General features: G+C 47.2%; 1 protein-coding gene across 2 annotated transcripts in view; it reads right to left on the bottom strand.

Annotated features, from left to right (window-relative positions):
• PDS5B (PDS5 cohesin associated factor B) overlaps nucleotides 1–21,509 on the bottom strand; it is a 772,752-nt gene that overhangs the window by 624,439 nt on the left and 126,804 nt on the right. For both annotated transcript variants that reach the window (XM_078657163.1, XM_078657161.1), the window contains exons 8-9: nucleotides 21,160–21,300; nucleotides 13,392–13,507 (exon numbers count right to left, since the gene is read on the bottom strand). In XM_078657163.1, the coding sequence (XP_078513289.1) occupies nucleotides 13,392–13,507; nucleotides 21,160–21,300 (257 nt within the window). The remainder of the gene's footprint in view (nucleotides 1–13,391; nucleotides 13,508–21,159; nucleotides 21,301–21,509) is intronic.

Below are 21,509 nucleotides of genomic sequence, written 5' to 3'. Positions count from 1 at the left end.
CGGTACTAGGATGGGTGGCATGACTGAGCACGGGTTCTGGTAAAGTAGGGTCTGGCAAAGTAGGATCTGGCAAAGTAGGATCGAGTGACCTGCAAATACCCCCTTGTGCCTTTCTTGCTCTACCTGCTTTAGTTTGCGCCCCACCCCATTTAGAATTGCATATCCTTTTAGTTGAAGGGCCACAGGAACCAGTGACAATATTACTCAATGGTTCAGCGTTGGTCTGTGTAACAGTCCCGGAAGCAGGTACTTGGTAATCCAAAGCGTTGGGATGCTGGTCACACAACACAGGAAATCCTCCCAACCCACTGCTGAGTGAAGGTCCGACTGAGCCAAAGGTAGGGCGAAGGATGTATTAGGGCCCTCACACAAGTTGAGGAATAGAAGTCTCTCTGCTAGATCGATTGGTGAGAAGGACGCCTGCGCTAGAAAGGAGTCAAGTGTAGGGACAGTAGCTCCACCATGTTTGGCTGTGACATTCGCCAGCTCTCTATCCCCAGGAAGCTTACACTTAACCATGACTGTTCGTTTGACACAATAATGAGATAAAGGTCTAGAAACCTCAGGACAGCACAAGGGGACTCACTGTCTTTTCAAGCAGTAGCATCTCGACTTTAGAATAGCCTCCCTCCCCCACTGAGACAGATCGCGGACCTCCTGACTTTTAGGCGAAATCTGAAAACCTGGCTTTTCCAGAGATAGGCTTACCCGTTTCTGTGGCAAGGGCGGGCCTCTGTTTGATGTTATTATGGTCTCTTTCTCAGCGCCGGGACACTCCTGGGAGAAGCCGTGCGCTCTATAAATTCCAGATAACATAACATAACTGTGCATCTGGAGCCCACAAGATGGCAGACCAAGAGGGGTGGCCCAGCCTCTTCCAGACACAGGATGGGCCTGCCCTTGGCCCAGGCACACCTCACGCAGCGAGGGCTCCTAATGCACTTTGTAGGGCTCAAGGATCATGGGGCTTCTCCTCCCGCCAAGGGAATGCTCAGCAAGCTTCTTGGAACACATAGTCCCTCACACGCAGCACTCAGCATTAACTCCTCAGAAGCACTGGAGGGGCAGATCTTTTTCACAAACTACTCCACATACACCTGTGGAACCTTGATTTGGATAAAAGCTGGTGTTCCATTTCAGCCAGACACATTAGACAGAGAGGGTAGATGTGTAATAGTTGAGAGGCAAATACAAGGTTGTCGAGTTGTTCTATTATATGCCCCCCATTTGGATCAATTCCCTTTTCTAAATAGATTATCAGACCAACTAGCACAATCAGTTAATATACCCTGGATATGGAGAGGGGACTTTATGGTGTGCTAGACAATTCCCCTAACAGACTCGTCAAGCACCTACATCACTCAACACCAATAATCTATCTTGCTGATTGTAGAATTGGTCCTTAAACAACATATGGAGTCAGGATTACTCCTTCTACTTAACCGCCACATCAGCTGTACATTAGACTAGATAGAGTTGTGTTCTACGTCTATATGTCTTCTTATAACCTGTACTGACTATTAAAGAAGAACCATTTCCGACTTCAATATATTGCAGGCTGAGTTCAGCTGGTGAAAGTTGCACCTCCTGCTCCCATCCCAACATGAATGATGCAGAGCTTCATGCTTTAAGATGCTGTGTTTCTAGCTAAGCAATGTGAGAGAAATAGGGACTGCTTAAAAATCCAACCAAAACACCTCTTCTCTACCCTTTCGATCGAATAGGAAGCATTTAAGTGTCAACTAGAGGACACTGTATACACGCACAGGCAGGAGCCACAAAGCAGTCCACAAAATTACAAGGAGTTGAGAACTTTTACTTATGTTAGAAATAAACAAGTTACTTACCTTCGGTAACGATATATCTGTAAGAAACAGTAGTTAGTATTAGATTCCTTACCTTAGAATATCCCCAGGCGTCAGTCTGGATCCGGAAACCTTTGCGTAGCAGTACCCCTGCGCGTCGGTAGGCGTCGTCTGCAGGCGTCCCCTGCGGCTCCGCGTCGTCTGCGTCGTGCGCCGTGATGACGTCGCTGGAGTATATAGACGCCGCCTCCGCGCGCCGACGTCAGTTCTTTGCACACAGCTTTTCCGCGCCAGAACACGCAGAGCCATGTGAGAACTAACACTGGTGCCATTTGAAACTAGGGCCCTGAAAGGGATGTCCTTAACCCTAGGTATCAGTTCGCAGAACGGGGAGGACGGGTGGGGCGGTAAGGAATCTAATACTAAGGACTGTTTCTTACAGATATATCGTTACCGAAGGTAAGTAACTTGTTCATCTGAAAGAAACAGGTTAGTATTAGATTCCTTACCTTAGAATAGATACCCCAGCAATATCAACCCCGGTGTGGGTCTGCGAACCAATACAATCCTACACCAGAAAATCCTGGAGGACCGAACGGCCAAAGAAGCCGTCCCTCCGGACTTGACTGTCCAGGCAGTAATGCCTCGCAAAGGTGTGCAGCGAGGCCCACGTAGCCGCCTGGCAAATGTCCTGCAAAGGGACTCCCCGGCCCAGGGCAGTAGTAGCCGCCGTGGCCCGAGTGGAATGGGCCCTCAGCCCAAAAGGAGGCTCCTTCCGAGCCAAAGAGTAGCATGCTTTGATGCACAGGACGACCCACCGAGAGATGGTTCGTTTCTGTACCGCCCTTCTCTTCTTCTCAGCCACGTAGCCAACAAACAGTTGGTCATCCACCCGGAACTGGCGTGTGCGATCCATATAAAATGAAAGCGCACGTTTTGGGTCCAGACGATGGAGCCGCACTTCATCTTTTGAAGGATGCGGAGGCGGGAAGAAGGAGGGTAAGGTGATGGACTGCCCGATGTGAAAAGCAGAAACTACTTTGGGCAGGAAAGAAGGTCTAGTTCTAAGAACCACCTTGTCTGGATGAATGGACAAGAAAGGAGGTTTCACAGAAAGAGCCTGGAGCTCACTCACTCTCCTGGCAGAGGTGATGGCAACCAGGAAGGCCGTCTTTAAAGTCAGAAGACGGAGAGGACAGGAATGAAGCGGCTCAAAGGGAGCGCACATCAAGAAAGTCAGAACCAGGTTCAAGTCCCACTGAGGCATCACGAACGGAACAGGTGGATACATGTGCGTGATGCCCTTCAAGAATCTCGTTACAATAGGGGACTTGAACAAAGATGGCTGATCAGGTAGCCTTAAGAAGGCGGAAAGGGCAGAAAGGTAGCCCTTGATAGTGCCCAGAGCAGAGCCCTGCTGGGCAAGAGAGAGAAGAAAGAGGAGAACCTCGGAGAGAGGGGCAGAAAGGGGATCCACAGCCTTTGCTGTGCACCATGCCACAAATCTGTTCCACCGGCAGGCGTATACCGACTTCGTGGAGGGACGCCTGGCTGCCAGAATCACATCACAGACTTCAGGAGGCAAGTCAAATGGCCTCAACTGTCGCCGCTCAATCTCCAAGCATGGAGGTGGAGACTGGACAGGTTCGGGTGGAGGACCGTCCCCTGCTGCTGCGACAGAAGGTCCTCCTGAAGGGGCAGGCGGATCGAGGGACCGACTGACATGCTGAGTAGCTCGGGATACCAGTACCTTCGAGCCCAGTCCGGAGCCACAAGGATAACTTGGGCCCGGTCGCGCCTGATCTTCTTCAGCACTCTGGGCAGAAGTGGTATAGGCGGAAAGGCGTACAACAGACCGCAACTCCACTCGCGCCGAAAGGCGTCGCCGAGCGAGTGCCGTCTTGGAAACTCCAACGCGCAGAACTGATGACATTGCGCGTTCTCTTCTGTGGCGAATAGATCTAACCAAGGCTCTCCCCATTGCAGAAAGAGGCCTTTCGCCACGTCCGAGTTCAGACGCCATTCGTGATCCACCGAGCACCGACGGCTGAGTTCGTCCGCCCTGGCGTTCAGAGAACCTGCCAGGTGTTGAACCGTCAGAGTCACGCCCTGACGTTCCAGCCATTGCCAGAGGCGCAGAGCCTCCTGGCAAAGGGTCCACGACCCCACTCCGCCCTGTTTGTTGCAGTACCACATGGCGGTGGTGTTGTCCGTGAACACCTGCACTACACTCCCGTTGACAAAGGGGAGGAATGCCTTCAGTGCTAGGCGAAACGCCCGCAGCTCCAACATGTTGATATGGAGCAGGGACTCCGCCGGAGACCAGATGCCTCTGATCTCCGCCTCTCCCAAGTGGCCTCCCCAGTCCTGGAGGGACGCGTCCGTCACAACTACGTGCTCCGGTTGGGGAAGGGAGAGGGATCTGCCTCTGACCCAATCGCGGTCCGTAAGCCACCACTGCAACTGTCTCGCAGTGCCCTCCGAGATCAGGACATGGTCGGATAGGTTGCCCTGATGCTGGGCCCACTGAAACTTCAGGTCCCACTGCAGAGCCCGCATCCGCCACCGGGCGTGATGCACCAGAAGGATGCAGGAAGCCATCAGCCCCAGCAGCCGCAGCGTCAACCTGACCGAAACCCGGGATAACGGCTGAAAGATGGGAATCAAAGCCTGTATATCCCGGACCCGCCGTTCCGGAGGATAAACCCGAAACTGCGCCGAGTCGAGGACCGCTCCGATGAAAAGGAGCTTTTGAGAGGGACACAGGTGTGATTTCGGCACATTGATGGAAAACCCCAGCTCGTGCAGAAGGTCTGCCGTCATCTGAAGGTGGTGGACGACTGTCTGGGGCGAGCCCGCCTTCAACAACCAGTCGTCGAGGTATGGGAAGACTGAAACCCCTAACCGGCGCAGATGAGCTGCGACCACCGCCATCACTTCCGTGAACACCCGTGGGGCGCTGGTAAGGCCGAATGGGAGCACGATAAACTGAAAGTGCTCGTGGCCTACCGTGAACCGCAGGTAACGCCGGTGGGCCGGCAGGACGGGGATGTGAAAATACGCATCCTGCAAGTCCAACGCTACCATCCAGTCTTGCGGGTCTAGAGCAGCCAAGACCTGAGCCAAAGTCAACATCTTGAACTTCTCCTTCCGGAGGAAGCCGTTGACGTTCCGTAGATCCAAGATAGGACGCAGGCCCCCCTTGTCCTTCTTGGGTACCAGAAAGTAGTGGGAGTAGCAACCACACCCTACTTCTGGCCCAGGAACGCGCTCGATGGCCCCCTTGGCCAAGAGGGCCGTAACTTCCTCCTGCAGAAGCGTCAAGTGGTCCCCCGACACACGGTGGTTCTGCGGTGGCATGGCTGGAGGAGTGCTCTCGAAGGGGAGGGAGTAGCCCCTTCGGACGAGCTGCAGCACCCACCTGTCCGATGTGATAGTGCGCCAGCGGGAGTGGTGATGGCGAACCCTGCCACCCACCGGCGTCACATGGGCCTGAAAGCTCGGACTAGGAGGATTTGGAGGCTGCTGCGGGGGGAGGTGTGGCCTGACCTCGCCGCTGTCCCCGACCGCCACCACGGCAGAATCCACGGCCGCCACCGCGTTGAGAAGTGTTCTGCGGTGCGTGGCTGGCAGCACGTGTGGGACCGCCCCTCCCGTGGCCACGAAAGGAGCGAAACGAACCCGTTTGCTGGCGCTGGGTCGAGAGACCCAAGGACTTGGCCGTGACCCTGGAGTCCTTGAAGCGCTCAAGCGCGTTGTCCGCTTTGTCGCCAAACAGGCGACTGCCATCGAACGGCATGTCCATCAAGGCAGTTTGGACATCCGGCGAAAAATTGGCGGATCTCAGCCAGGCGTGGCGACGAATCGCCACCGTCGTGGACATCGCTCTGCCCAGCGAGTCGGTCGTATCAAGACCACACCTGATGGAAAACCTCGCCGCGTCTCGGCCTTCAACCATAGCCTGGCCGAGCTTGTCCCGTACCTCCTGCGGGCATTGCGGCAGACACTCCGCGACCGTATCCCACAGAGAGTGGGTGTAGCGGCCCAAGAGGCATGCGGTATTGCAAGACTGCAGTCCCGCACTCAGGGACGAGAAGACCTTCTTGCCATACTGGTCGTACCTCTTAGATTCCCGGTCGGGCGGGGCCGACGGAAATGCGGATTGGGATGTTGAGGCCTGGATCACCAGACTCTCAGGGGTGGGATGGGTGGACAGGAACTTAGGGTCGTCCAGACACGGACGGTGGCGCCTGGCAACGTTCCTATCAACAGGCGAACCTGAAGCGGGCCTGGACCACGTGCCCAACAGAACGTCCGTCAAGGCTTCATTAAACGGCAGCAGAGGCTCCTGTGGGCATGACTGCGGTTTGAAGACCTCGGTGAGGATGTTAGGCTTCACCTTTGCGACGGGGAGCTCAAGGCGCAAGGCCTTGGCAGCCCTCATCAGCACCACAGAATAAGCAGCCCCAGCCTCCGACGCCACAGTGGGAGGCGAGACAAAACCAGGGTTAGGAGATTCGTCCAGACCACTGGCATCACCCAAGTCACCTGTCCAGTCCACGTCGTACTGACACTCGCGTGACAGAGGGTCCTCAGACCCCTCCCAACCCTCTCCATAATCTTCAACATCACCATACACGGATTCAACGATGTAGACCGGCTCCTCGGGGTCAATGGGCCCCATCGGCGCCGGACTCGGCGTGGGACGACGCCGGTCCGACTCCGCGTCCGGAGTAGGAGAGGGAATGGGGGTGGCGCCGCCCGGAGCCGGCGACGGAGTCGGGGGTGCGATGACGACGCCCCGACTTCTTGTGCTTCTTACCTGAGGAACCGGAGGAATGGTGGCGACTTCCGGAGCGCTCGTGGCGGCTCCGCAACCGTTCTCTCGACCGCTCCCTCGACCTCCGACCGGACCGGGACCGCTCTCGACGCGGGGCCGACACCCGGAGCTCGAGTAGCTTGCGGGACCGCTCCCGTCTAGCCTTACTCGTTAAGGCCCGGCAGTCGACGCAGGCCTCCACGTCGTGGTCCGGGCCCAGACACCGGAGGCAGAGTCGATGGTGGTCGGTGACCGACATCGTGCGGTCACACCCGTCACAATTCTTGAAACCGGGCATCCTACCGGCACCTAAGAAGTAGATATTATCAAAAAACTTTGGTCAAAAGACCGGAGTACTGCTCTTCGGATCTGCGCTAACTGGCGCGGAAAAAAGAAGAACTGACGTCAGCGCGCGGAGGCGGCGTCTATATACTCCAGCGACGTCATCACGGCGCACGACGCCGACGACGCGGAGCCGCAGGGGACGCCTGCAGACGACGCCTACCGACGCGCAGGGGTACTGCTACGCAAAAGTTTCCGGATCCAGACTGACGCCTGGGGATATTCTAAGGTAAGGAATCTAATACTAACCTGTTTCTTTCAGATAAAACAATGTTAAATGCCGCTCATAAAAACTCTCAAAATAGCGAAAACAAAACAAGTCTCCCTGCTTGAACAACGTTAGCACGTCAATTATGAGGACCACGAGGCCACCACCCATACTGAGGGTGACAAAACAAGTGCCCTGCTGGTTTGGCTTATTAGACCAGAATAAGCACAGAGCAGGATCTCATCCATTATTATGCCAAATGGATACCTTCCGTATATTCCCAAGTGAAAATCCAAGTAGAATTCAATGTATGATGGTGTAGGGGTCTACATCCTAACAGAATCTGGATGAAGCTACGCTGTTGGATTTGGTTTGCGAAGGCAGAAATAATTAGCACATACAAGCTGGACAGGAAGAACCTACTTCTAACAAAGGAAGTGCATACTTCTTTAGTGCATCTATACTGTACGCTGCAATAGAGTTTGCCAATCAGATAGAAGAGGAACCGATAATTGAGTCTTCCGATGGTATGATGGATGCAATTCATGGATATATACATTCGTTATAAAGCCTGAGATAATATTTAACATAAGAGGGAGAACTAGCATGACACGTCACTTGTGAAATAGGATTAATTCGCGGTTTCTAAATGCACAGCCCTGAAGAAGCCTGTTTCCCACAGAACAAGTGTTGGCTACTAACAACAAAGTTTGAAGCCTGCACCATACAAAAATGTATTAATTTGCCATCTGTACAGGTGAGAATATGTCAAATATAATTATATCACAGATTTGTATATTTGGATACTTGTATTTTATCAAAAGAAACCATGTTAATTTAACTGTTTTTAGATATTTTTGTTTGATGATTCCGACGAGATCCAGTTTAAGAATATTTTTGTTAACACCTACCTGAAATTTATGTGCTGTAATGCTTGGAGTTTGACTAGTGGAGTTTATGGTCTTTTTTTCCAAGTAGAGGTTTGTAAAGTAACTGACAAACAACATCCCACTTCTATTCTGCATGCAAGAAGTCGCACGTCCTCTGTTCTTTAAAATCCTGCTCATAATTTCTCACCTGTTGTGTTACTTGTTTTGTCGAAATACTTTGTTCACGGATTACAACAAATACATTGGCCTAATGCTTGCAACAACTCTCTATGGTTTTCAGTGATTGCTGATCTATATACCACATTCTGAAAGCATGCAAGTCAATGTATTCGTTCTTTGCTTTGTAGCATGTGTTTACTAACAATCTTAATGAAATGTTAAAAAAAAGAAAGGGGGCCACACAGAGGCGGACTGTACTCCGAGGTAGAATCCTCTTGCAGCCCTCCATGGACTCTTTTACTACGGGCATCCTAAACAAGAAAGAATGTTCCCCGTTTTACATGGAGGCCGTCATGGCAGCTAAAAGTACCCGTATGGAAGTGTTGATGAATCCTGATTTCGGCAGGTGCAAGAAGTAGTAGATGATATTCTGGAACCTGGGTGTCAGACAGTTCAGGTGCTTAGAGATGAAGGCTCCTTTAACACCTCTCCATCTGCTCTTAATGTTTTTTACCTGTAGGCACCCCTGGTGTAACTCCTTCCTGCTTGCTAGTGGAAGAACCGCTGCTGTCTTTGGTAAGATTGAGGCTGATCGAGGGAAGAGGCTTTGGTTCCTTCCCTAGGCTGTTGTTTCCAAAAGGATCCATAGTAGCTTAAATTTGGAGGGCACCCATAGATTATACAATCTCGCTTTCCTTTATGATTTTTTTCCAGCATCTCATCAACCTGTGGCCAAAATAGATTTTTCGCATGAAATGGAATGTGAGAAGATGCTTCTGGACCACCGGTTTAAAACCTGAGATGTGGAGGCAGGCGTGGTATTCGAAGATGGCGATAATGGTAATGCCCCAAACTGCGTACGCGGCACCAAGGGCACAACAAATGTTGGCGTTCAAGGTAATCTTGCCACTCCAGCAAAATAGGAGGTGCTTCACAAGTTCCTGCACCTTCTACCACTGAGACCTGGTGTAACAGAAGAGGAACCCGAAAGAGTTGGCTATAAACCAGAGTACAACTGCCTCTACGGCCACCGTCTCGCTCGCTATTTCTATTTTCCTGCTCCCCTTGTCAGGCCCATGGAATCACTTGTAGCCTAAGCGGAGGCCCTTTTATGAGTGGTACGGACCACCAGGGAGTCGAAGGAGGACGGTGCAAGAGGGGAAAAAGGACTGCGCTATATAAAACTTTATAAATTAATAAATAAAAATGTGGCTTTTCACTTAGATATGTACGCTGGATCAGGGTCTGCACTTTTTCCTCAACCGTGGGAGATACTGCCTTCACCTGAATGGGTTCTTTAAAGGTCTGAGCAGCAGATTTAAGGATGTCCTTGAGCATTGGTAAAAGCTGTACCGTCCACTCCAACTCCAAGATAGAGCGTCTCTTTGAGGAAGTCCTCTTCCTGTAGAGGGCATGCATGTACACCATATGCAAGGTGCACCCTATGTCATGACCTTGAAGTAGGCCTTTGTATAATCGGGTGGGTATGACCAGACAGGATAATGGTACGAATCTAAATCACCATGGTGGTGGGGGGGGGGGAGGGGGGGCACGGGGCAGATATTAGACTGTCGACGGCTTTCAGCGTCAACACGATCTAGCATGTTCGCCATTAACTGTATTTTGGGTGTTGATGAGGGCTTCAGTGGTGCCTTTGCTGCAGTGAAGATTCAACACCTTTGGGCGGATGCTTTTGTGATTCCTAAGTCTTCTCTCTCTGCTGACTGGCACCCAAAGGCAGGAGGAATACGTGCAAATCCACCAAGTGAGGAGTCACAGCACTAGAAAGACTTTTTAAAGAAAACCAACCGGAAAATGTCAGAGCAAACACTAAATGGCAGGAATATGCAGATCATGTGTGTCTGTACCACCAACTTTTCACACAAATACCATGAAAAACCTTACTCTATAGGCTTAATATCTTAGCCTACCAAATAACTTGCTTTCATGTTTCCAAATGACTGTTGAAGTACAACTGTTTAAACCCAAAATATTCTTTCCAACTACTTTGGTCTTGGAGCCTATCCCTGAATTGAAATACTTCTTACATTCTGAGAGCTAGAAGCCCGTTTTGCATAACATTGGGTTTTATGGGTGGTGGAAAACGAGGCAATAGTTGTGAGGCGTGCACAAATAATGGGTCTACATTTGTCCTTCACTGGGAACCAAACACCCCATTGTAGCGCCTGACTGTCAGAGGGTAGTGTTGCAGAGCAGTCTACGGCTTACTCAAGGGAGGTGGTGTGGGCTAGTAATCACTATTTACAGGTACTCAGAAATAACACTCAATGATGGATTGTTCAGCCTGTACTTTTCTTTATAAAATGGAAGAGTACATTTATTACACACACACACTACTGAATACTAGGCATCGACCACCTGCCATAGTGACAAATAACCCTGACTGAGCATCTCATACTGACCATACAGTATACACACTTTAATCACAGTCTGGTTGTTCAAATAATGCAGTAGCAAGAAAACATGTCTAGGGATCACTTAGAATGACAGGTACTTATCAAATCTGTAACAGGTATAATGCAAGTCAATCAAAGCCCATATAAGGCGACACATTCATAATCACATGAATATGCAATTACAACCAGGCACCCTGGCAGGAATGCCTAGCAACATATTTCCTAATTACTTATTTAACATATTGCATGCGACTTCCAGTCCCCAAAAGGTACAACATTACGTATAAGCACCACCAGTGCAATTACACCTTTCCAAGCCTAGGGGATGTCACCACGATGACAATCCATGTTTAACCTCTCGCACCTCAGTGCAGTCCTAAGCATCAGCAGCAGAACTAAAGTTCCAGCATTAGATAGGCTTTACAAAACTTGTATAGCCCTTGAGGGGTTCTTCCCTTTAAGTCTACGCTTCCTCTGGGGCCCGTTCCCACCCGCGCACCCCATGCGCAGGTAAGGTGGAGAGCACCTCGTCTGCTGCCGAGGGAGCCGGCCTTCTATTCTGGTCTGCCCGCTCCTGCGGGCAGACACAGACTTTGCAGCTGACCGCGGTCCTTGTTCTTGCGCGGGGGGAGTGCGGAGGCACTCCTCCCTGCCTTCCACTGACAGAGTGGCCAAAGGAAGGGTCCTGGGCCCCACCTACACAGGGAATGTGACAGTGCTCCCCGGCCTCCTCTTAGGCAGGGCCCGGAGTTGGGGGTCCCGGGCCCCTGGTACCACTTCACGGGGTACGACGGCACTCCCCGGCTTCAAGTTTTGTCGAGCCCATGGTAGGCTCTCTGAATTTCCTTAGTGGGGGCCTAGGTTTGAGAGCCAGGGTCCTGTAGGCACCTTCACGGGGCGAGTGACGGCACTCCCCAGCATCCCTTTCTTCTGGGAGCAGCCCCCGGGACCTGACCCGCCCCCGGGACCTGACCCACCCCGGGGGCACATCAAATACCGGCGGTGGAGCCCCATGCGCTTAGTCGTCAGTCCCAAAAAATGTCAACAATCGCTTACCTTCTGGGGGGCATATCTCGGCCCCGTGTGGCCTTTTCCGACAATCTTGACTTCCTCTCGCTCCTGGTGGCCTCCCTAGCCACATGGAGCACTTTTCACCACCCTCCTGGCCTCAAGAGGGTGATTCAGCAAGGAGCGGTCTTCACTGGCTCCCTGCGCCAGCCTTTCACCTGGCTCTCCTTCTGGGCCTCTCTTCTCCTTGCACAGAGGCCCAGGCTTCTTCTCACTGGCCCTGTACTTCTTCAAAGGAGCAGTCTAGAGTCCTTCCAACTGCCCATGGCGCCAGGTTCCAGCACCAGTCTTCCTCAGCAAGACCACATCCCAGAGAGCGCTCCTCTTCTTGTGCAGACCTTTTAAGAGAAATTGGAGGGGGCTGGCAGGAAGGCACTTCACCCCATCTCTCCCTCCTCGAGAGAAGACCTTCGCCCTTGAGAATGCTTGCAGTGAAGGGTTAGGCCTCTGATGCTACAGCTTGGGAAGGAAGGTAATTAATTCAACCTGGTAGGGTCAAACCCGGTCGGACTCTGGTTATGAGCCGAGTCAGAGGAATATGACATTTCTGGATGACCCATAAGCCGTACAGATATGGCTTTGGACTCAGCAGAATAATTCTTTTTACACAATTTACAGTGTACTTTGGTGGGTGTCTGGAGTTTGTAGGCCCTAGGGAACCGAAACTACCCCATGTGGTCTCTGTCTCCACAGTAAAGCACACGGACTTTCCCTTACATGTGTCTCTTCCCACATTATAAAGCCTATTCCATATCACCACCCAACTCTGCTTAATCCCTGCCACACCATTCTATCTGTACCAGCTCCTGGGCAGCGCACAACAGGAATCTCCCCCACGCAGCTCTTACACGGGTGCACACGTGTCCACATTTAACCAGTCCAGTGCCCCTTACCCTGGCTGCAGCGCAGTGACCTCATCTCACAAGGCGGACACCGGTGAAATCCACATGCAGTCTATTTTATCATGAGTTCACTGTGGGTGAGTCCCAGCTTTTGAGGCTCTCCCACAGTAAAAGCTCAAAAACAAAACCGGTCTTCATAGAGCGAAAAATCAAGGCGGCTCAGATGGTCAGAACCACATTCTCACAATGAGCAAGTTCATTCTTCTTTGGAAGACTTCCTGTTTTAGTGTGCTTCATGTGAAAATCTTTAAATTATCATGAATACTCAGTGCTTGGACACCTTTGTGTTTAAGAACAATTTTCTAATACCACAGTGTGCACCTAAAAATCTGCAATTAAACACTGTACTGAGTACAGCAAATTAATAAAGGGTGAAAGTTCTAAACTGATTAGAAAAAACATTTATCAATACAGAGGGAAGATGTAAAAAAAAAAAAAAAAAAAGTTCCTCTTAGCTAATCTGAAATTCTGTTCTCCAATGCGGCCATAGTACTGATACTTGAATGAATGGCTTCTCAACACATACCAAAAATTGACGAGTTTCTGAAAAGTCATGGAGAAATACAATTGCTCTAGTGAATTGTCATAAATCACTTCAGGAACAGTTGTCTAATGTCATAAGGAGTGATTCAGAATCACAATCCAAAGGGAATTTGAGGATCAAAAACCTTTCCATTAGACTTAAAATAAAAATGATCACTCAATCACAGAACATAAAGATAAAGAAACATCAGTCTGTACATCAGATTATACTTGAAGAAAGAAAAAAAGAACACACTACCTCCCCAGGAAGCACTGCCAAAGAGGCTTGTTTTGAGATGCCAACTCTGAGTCCTTTGCCCCAAACATTTTTGCTAACAGTTTAACAACTTGCAGACGCTCATCGTTGTCATTGCTCTAGAAAATAAACACTTTTATTAGAATTTTAAGACTAAAATACAACTTTCAGTAAGCAAAATTATGCTTTTTTTAATTTATAAAAGTTCTTATGCACGACTTACAATCGGAACACTAAATTAAAAGTTTTTAAAATGATACATGCAAGTGCAAGAACATAGAATCTTCTTCACAAAAACACTTTCCAGAGTACGTTGTCCCATAAATTAGTTCTGTTCAGGGGCATTTGAATGAGAATTCTGTAGCTAGGAAACTCATACTTGATTTAGTTTCTACATTATTTTGTAGTTAAGAGGTGGCCTCATTTTGATGGCAGCACACAGGAGGCTTACTAACAAAACAATACTTAGTGTATACTCAACAACAACAATATGTTGTTATTATTATTGTGTGCAGGGCACTTACATTTACTGTCACATATCCAAAACAATTATATAAACAAAAAAACACTTAAAGAAGTTGCATTTTTGACATTTATTGAACAAACAATGGTAGGAAGACCCATTTGGAGTTATGTTCATTTAAGTAAACGTTCAATAAAGAGTTAGTACAAAGTTACTTACCAGTTGTTAGAAATTTACCCTTCCCGAATGTTCACCCCGAATGTATTTGCTTTCTTGCTGAGCCCTATTTTTTCTTACTCTAGTACTCTGTGCATTTTACCCCTGCTAACCAGTGATAACATGTTTGTGCTCCTCCTTTCAACATAGTGAAATTGGCATATTTAATTTATCTACAAGTCCCTAGTAAATGGTGCCCAAAGTGAAACCAGTGCCGGTAAGCTAGATGTCACCATTGGGTTGCAGGACTCATGTAAAGGTTAATGGTAAACGTCCTTACAGTGACTAGCACCTACAAGTTATTTTCACTATAGCAGTGCTGGCTATTCCATAGGAAAGCAGTAGGATGTAATATTAAATACTGTATGTTGGGAATGGGACTATCTAGAAAACTAATGAAACAACTATTTTTAAGTTTAGTTATCAAAAATCCAAATCAATGGTGAAGTTGGATTTTCTAGATATTCCGGAAAACTAACTTTTAGAAAGTTTTACCCTGCCTGGATTTCCTGGAACATAACCCTGCATTTTGTAGTCTCCCTTCTGCCAGGCAGTAATCTGAATGGGCATGAATGAGGTGGGAACTTGCTTGCAGGACAGGGACAAAAGGCCTTGAGTGTGGGAAGGCATTGTTGTGCCCCTGGTAGGATGGCCTATTGACTGGGCCCAAGGGCTTGATTAAATTAAGAGGTCTACCCTGTTGCAGAGGTAGCTAACAACCAAGCCTCCACCCTTCATTACTCCCTCCAGCCTTGACTAGCATCCATCACAGTGGGCCTCTTGCTGACGTGCGTGTCAGAATCTGCTGGAGTGTCGAGACCTGCCTGACAGGTCTGCTGGTTTTACATATTATATTTGGGGTGCACTTGAAGGAAGGGAAAAAGAATGCCAAAATACTTTGTGCGTATCTACTGTCTGGTTGCTGAATGCTCTGCTTTGTTATATCAGATTTCTGCATCTGAGGTTGTTTTGGGTACAGGGACGGATGTATGACGTTATAACGCATACTATTACTCCGCAGACCATTACAACGCGACTTTTACTCCGCATACCGTTACAACGCATAGCGCCTTGGGGCGCTGGATAGTGGTAAGTATAATTTACTATTCTAACTCCAGTCCCCGTGGACCCTAGGGAAGGTGTTGGATAGTAAATTATACTTATTCCCTATCCTAGAGCGCCCCCCAGCGCAATGCGTTGTAATGGTATGCGGAGTCAAAGTCGCGTTGTAATGGTAGTGCGGAGTAAAAGATCCGTTGTAACGGGTGTATACCACAGGGACGGCATCAAATTTGATTTTGGTATTAAATGGGGGAGGACAATAGAATTTAAAACCACAAAAACCCCAGGGAAAACCTGGGGGAGGGAACCAGAGGCACAGGGTACTAGGAGCAGGCAGCCTCCAACATATAATGTTCAGCACAAATGGGGCCGCTCCAAGTCAGGGGACCAAGGTGCTACAGTGTTAGTTTGTGAGTGCAGGCATCTCACAAAAAGTGAGACTGGTCTCACACACCACCTGGGTTCATGCATCATCACTGACCAGTCCTCGCCCTCTAAAAACTTGGTTTGATAGAGGGCGGGCATACACCTGAGGACAGGGATCCACTTCTAAACTAAGTGGGGGCCCTTAACTCGTTCCGTGCTCAGGATGGCTCCCGGCCCTCATGAGACACGGTAGTCATGTGCTCATGACGGCCGGGAGCTGTCCGAAAGTTGCCGCTCCGCCCACACGCGATTAATTTCCCGCCTGTGCAGGCAAATTAATCTGTGGGTGGAGTTCGGACGGCTCCCGGCAGTCATGAGCACACGTCTACTGTGACTCATGACGGCCGGGAGCCGACCTGAGCACCGCACCCACATGTGGCACCCCCAGGCACCGACTTAAAACACACCTTGACCTGTGGAAGATCAGAGGAGGTCTGAACCTCCTGTCTGAGCATCTAAATGACTGGTCCTCCTCTACCTCTATTACCAGGACAAGGAAGTGGACTCCAAGAGTCTCAGGCTGACCTCTTGTTCAAGTTATAGGAATAAAATAAGCTACATGAGGCCTTTGCTGCAACTACCCAGCTAATCATTGGCAACTGGACAGCTACCAAACCCTCCTGTTGGCCTCTGCCTGCTACCCTGTGAGTCTCCAAGGGCCTTTTCTGATGTCCTGAGGGGCTTTAGAAGTTTATTCTAGAGGGGGATTGGGACTTAAAGGACTACAATCAAAAGGCAACATCTTTTATCAAGACAAACCTGTTTGTCTTGGTAAAGCCTGGGCTCCACTGCAGTAAAGGTCAAATTGTGTCTAAGTCCTGTTCTACAATGACATTGACAACAATCATTGGCACTTTGCGCTTCTTGGCACTAATTCGACTAAAAATCGTAATACAAAAGAAATCCTAACTCTACTTCAGGTAATTGGATTTTTCAAATTTTTGTGTCATTTTGTTTGTCCTCTTCCGTGCGTCGGACGGCCCCGGCCGTCCGACGTCACGGTGGGCGTGTGCGGAGGATGGCCTGGGGCCATCCAAACCGCACACACGTGGAACTCCTTGGCACTGCGGGGGAATTCAAGCTGCAGCGAAGCGGTTAATACATTTTACTCTATTTTACTAATTTGTTTTGTGATTATGGGTTTGCATTACAACGTTATTACTGTTAGTACTGCATAAATACTCTACACATTGTCTCAAGTTACGCCCGTCTGCTCTGTGCCATAGCTACCAGGGGGGGAGCACCTGTTTGTTTAGCGACTTGAGCGGTTCACCCTGACAAGGATTGTAATTCTTACTTGAGGTTGGTACTTACCGTACCACAACTAATAACTCAATTTCTTACACAGGTAATCCTAATTTTACACAACAAATATTCATTAAATTAATAAACACCGAATAGCTCCATCAATGTACAGGAATTAGGGTATATATATTTTTAACATGCTTACCTTTAAACATCGGCCTTTTCTTTTATATATAGTTAAACTATTAAACAGAAAATGTAGATGTAAATGTATCCTCTAACGTTCCCTAATCCTTTTAAACAGAATAAATTAGAGAAAATGGACAAACAGGCAGTACAGCCATAAAGTGAGAAAAACTGCAAAAGAAATGCAAGTTCAGACACCAGCAGTTCTTCACCAAAGGTCACAGCTTTGACAACTGACTGTCCGCACACTGGAAGACTCAAGTAAGGCATTAGGATCTTAATGTAGAGCTGTGCGTGCTTCAAAGACCACTCACTAGCTTTTCACAAGTTCAGTAACATTGCTTTGGTGGTGAAGATTAGAAGAAACATTTTCGCCATATCATAATGAAAAACCCTGAATAGAACAGCAAGGTCACCCTCATCTTTGCTAACAAGACACTCGTAAAAAACGAAGGAAGGGGGAATGCGCAATCACTAAATAACTGTCTTTTCAGTAGCTTCTGCTGAACCATTACAATTTTACAGCCATTCTAGACAGAAGTGCATCATAAACGTGTGAAGTCATCTTCAGGTAGCTATTTTACATATCTGTGCAAAACAAATACATCTCAACAGGGCTATGGATACAAATGGTTGCCACTTTCTGCACATGGAATGAGCCCAGGGTAAGCCTGAAAGTAACTAGCTTGCATACTAGCAGATATGTGTAGTAAAAGATACAAGTCAGATAGATATGTCTGAATTGAACCACGCCTCCCTGTACAGATCGAACACTAAGTAATAGGTTACTAACCTGTAGCAATCATTTTGAAGCTTGAAACACTTTTTAATTCCATTGCTGTACAGTATTCCACCTTTTAGTGGGTAAGTCTGAAATTTTATCTATAACAAAGTTTTAACTTTTGTATTTGACCATAGGTGGGATCATTATGGCTTATGTCATAGATCTGAAGCTCCCAATCCCAAATACATGGCTTGTAATATCAATGTTACCTCAGTATTCAATTATGCTCCAGTAAACGGTCTACTCTCATCAGAAGTGGGTATGATTTGTTTTCGTATGGACCACAACACACACCTTGTATAAAAGATCTACAATCTGCTGAATACCTGCTTGGTGTTCCTGAAACAAATTCCCCTACACCACCCAATCTTCTAGGTATTGGTAAACATTAATTGGTGGGTCCCTCCAGAGGCCCATAGTCACTGTCCATCCATTTTGTGCTGATCATTAGACATCATTTTATGCTGAAAGTTAATACATTAAACTGATAAAATACAAATTGACATAAAATGTGTGCATCACGATATGAAATGGCATATTTCAATCTTTTTTTGCTGGAAACTTTTTGTTTTTTTCTGACGATGGGATAACAGTGTGAAGTGTGGCAATCCAGAACTTTTTCATCTTGACAAATATGCCTTCGACAGCACGCAACACTGGTCTTCGAGTTAAGTCTTATATTGGGATGAAAAAATGTATATCATACTCCCATGTTTGTTTCTTGCCTGTGGGGGGACCTCCTTTAAGGCCAACTTCACACAGAGGTCTTGAACCGTCTGTCGAAACAAATGAATATGATCTGCCTCATGTGTTTGACTTTTTGTGGTAATGTGGGTGATTCTGTTATGCACTCAATGCAGTACTGTGCTTAAGTTAAGAACCCACGTGCCCATTGCTAATGACTCCAACTGAGGTAGGAAGTCCTTTCTTCGACCCCATACACTTGTAGTGCAGGGTCAAACTGACAAGATTTGTTTACTGTTGAGATTCTTGGCCTGATCTTTTCTTTGACCTCTTCCTTCACAATTATGTCTTAGTAGTGCAGATTGTTCCCATTAATTTGTAGTTTGAAATAAGAGCCTCAAGCCTAACCATAATAATCAGGTTGTGTATAAGTGTCTGAGCTAAGGGTTGTTGTAAAGAACAAATCACTTCAACTCTATCTTAAGCTTTCTTCCTTTTTTTCAAGACAGTGCTCCACACTGGCCTAAACAAAGTTTCTCCTGAAAAAGGCATATCCAAATATTAGTCTGTACTTCTGTCTTAAATCACAAAATTCTTATCTGTGAACAGCCAAGTAGTAATGGCTGCATAATATATTATATCATCAGAGAGCAAAGGCATTTCTATTTCTACATTTTTTCAAATGGATTTATCCTCAAGATGTAATGGGAGTTGTGGGTCTCTCAATCATTATCTGGTGGTTTACTAAAGATTTCTTTGATGAAAGTATTTTCTTTCACTAACTCATGTTTTTTCTGGGATGCACATGTTATGTTTCAATGTGTTGGTCTCTCATTCACAATTGTCCTTAAACTCTTATAACGCCCTAAACATTTTATCACTTTCTTCCATATCTGTAGAACCATTTTTATGTACTGTGGCCATTTCATTCTTGGCCACCTCCCATAGAGTGCAGCTGGGTATCCCCTCAAGCCCATCCAATGTCCGTCATGTCGGACCAACGGTTCAATCCTCTGGGCCGAATGCCTAGTCATTCACAACTACCAGTTGCAATGCCTTCCTTACATCAGGGATGGCAATGCCACAGTCAAATACCCCTCGTGACAGTTTATTTAGAGCAATTCTAGGGGGTCCTACATCCCACAATGGCATCCACAATTCAGTGGCTACACAGTGACAAAATCTGTCAGGCTCCTGATATAGTGTGTTCTGTAATGACTATATGAGCTTCGGTATCGCAATCATTTTAAACAAGGCTGTCCTATCAGTCACTAGAGCAGCAACTGCTTTCCAATAGCTGCAATCCTCTCTGAACTGAGTGAGAATAGTACATAGGTATTCCTACTTCCAATATACATACCCAGGGAATGGAATCCCTGTGAATCAATGGACATCTGTCCCCTAACTGGGCTCCTAAATCATCCCCTAGGGACCCAGGGCATTGGTAGATACATTGTTGATTTTGTAAAATGTACTTGAAATCAACTCTATTGACTGAATATCATTAACATTTCTAGGAGTTGATCAATGCTGAGTTCAGGGTCATACACATATAGCATGCAATTGGTATACATTGAGATCCGGTCCTCCCAGCTCATATCCTATTGACGTCCCCTCTCCAAGGCGTTCTTCCTCACCCAGCAGGAAAATAGTTCTATTACGAGCAAAAATATGGTTGAGAGAGGACATCTCCGTAATGTACCCATATCCAAGGGGAAAGATTTTGAATGCACTTCATTGACCCAGACACAACCATGGGATCCAAATACAGCAATTTCACCCATGACAAGTATTTAGGCCTGAAATTCCTTCTTTACAGGACTTGAAACATATACCGCCATGCCAGGGTGTTGAAAAGCATCTAGTGGCATCACAGCCTGCTCCTTCATTGTCTCAGTATGTACCATACAGACCGTCTCCTCAGGTTCAGCCACATATCCTTCTGCTAAATAAACCTGGATTGGTCCACAATGACCAAACTTGTAATCAGCCACTCGAGTAATAGCCAGCACCTTTGCTTAACATCTTAGTCTCAATATTCAATAATGATATGGGTCTGTGCAATGAACAGACCTCTGGAGTGTTACTGCACATGGAGAACGACAATCGTGGCCTGCCTTAGGTTCTCAGACAGTCGCCCTCCTTTTTTGCTACTTTATAGATATTAAGAATGTGTTCTGATAATGTGCAGAACAGACTCTTATAAGCCTCAACCTGCAGGTCATTAACTTCCAGGGCTTTCCACAATTGTAAGGCTAGTATGGCTTTCACTGGTATATCCTGAATAATTAGGTACGAAAGTCTTCGAATTGAGATTCGTTGGACAATATTTCAAATGCACTAAAATAAAATCCACTTTGTACTTTTTGTTTTTGTATCCATCTTGCTTGATTGGTGGTTTTATGTTCCCACAACGTATGCAGGTATTCATACAAGAAAGTTTTATACAATTTGATTAAAAGTAATAAAAGTCATGCAGCCAAGACCAGCAAACATATTTTCAGGTTCAGCCTTTGAGCTTGAAAGATCACAAGCTTTCAGTGACAAGCTTTTCAGGCCAGGGAGCAATTAGGCATTCCACAATGAAATGCATTAAAATAGACTCCACACAACCAGCAAAGAACATCTTTTCAGCTGTGAATAGTCATTTGGAAGTAAATCATATACAAAATTTGGAGGTACAAAATGTTCACAATAATATTTACCTTCAGTTTGAATTCAAGTTGTGGTAGAACAGAAAGTAGGAGATGGCTGTCAATATTGTAGAGCTCCAAAATCAAGTCAAAGACATGTTCCGACAGATCGCTAATAGACGTTTTCCCAAGCATCAAGACTTGATTAAAGAACTGGGAAAATAAAAAATGCGGTGTTATACTACCTACTAATAAATGCAGGGCAGCAAATTAAATTGATAACCCGGAAAACCAAACATTTGTAAGGAAAGCATCTATACAGCACGGAATTCAATATCTTCCTCACCCTACTCTGAAAATCTATATGTAAAATGAAAGGCAAACTACCTGAATTTACAGCTTTGTTGTTTAACCTACGTACA

This window comes from Lissotriton helveticus, chromosome 8 (assembly GCF_964261635.1).
Source record: "Lissotriton helveticus chromosome 8, aLisHel1.1, whole genome shotgun sequence".
NCBI classification, from domain to species: domain Eukaryota; kingdom Metazoa; phylum Chordata; class Amphibia; order Caudata; family Salamandridae; genus Lissotriton; species Lissotriton helveticus.
Note: the sequence above shows the minus strand (reverse complement) of the source record. Positions and strands in the feature narration are given on the sequence as shown.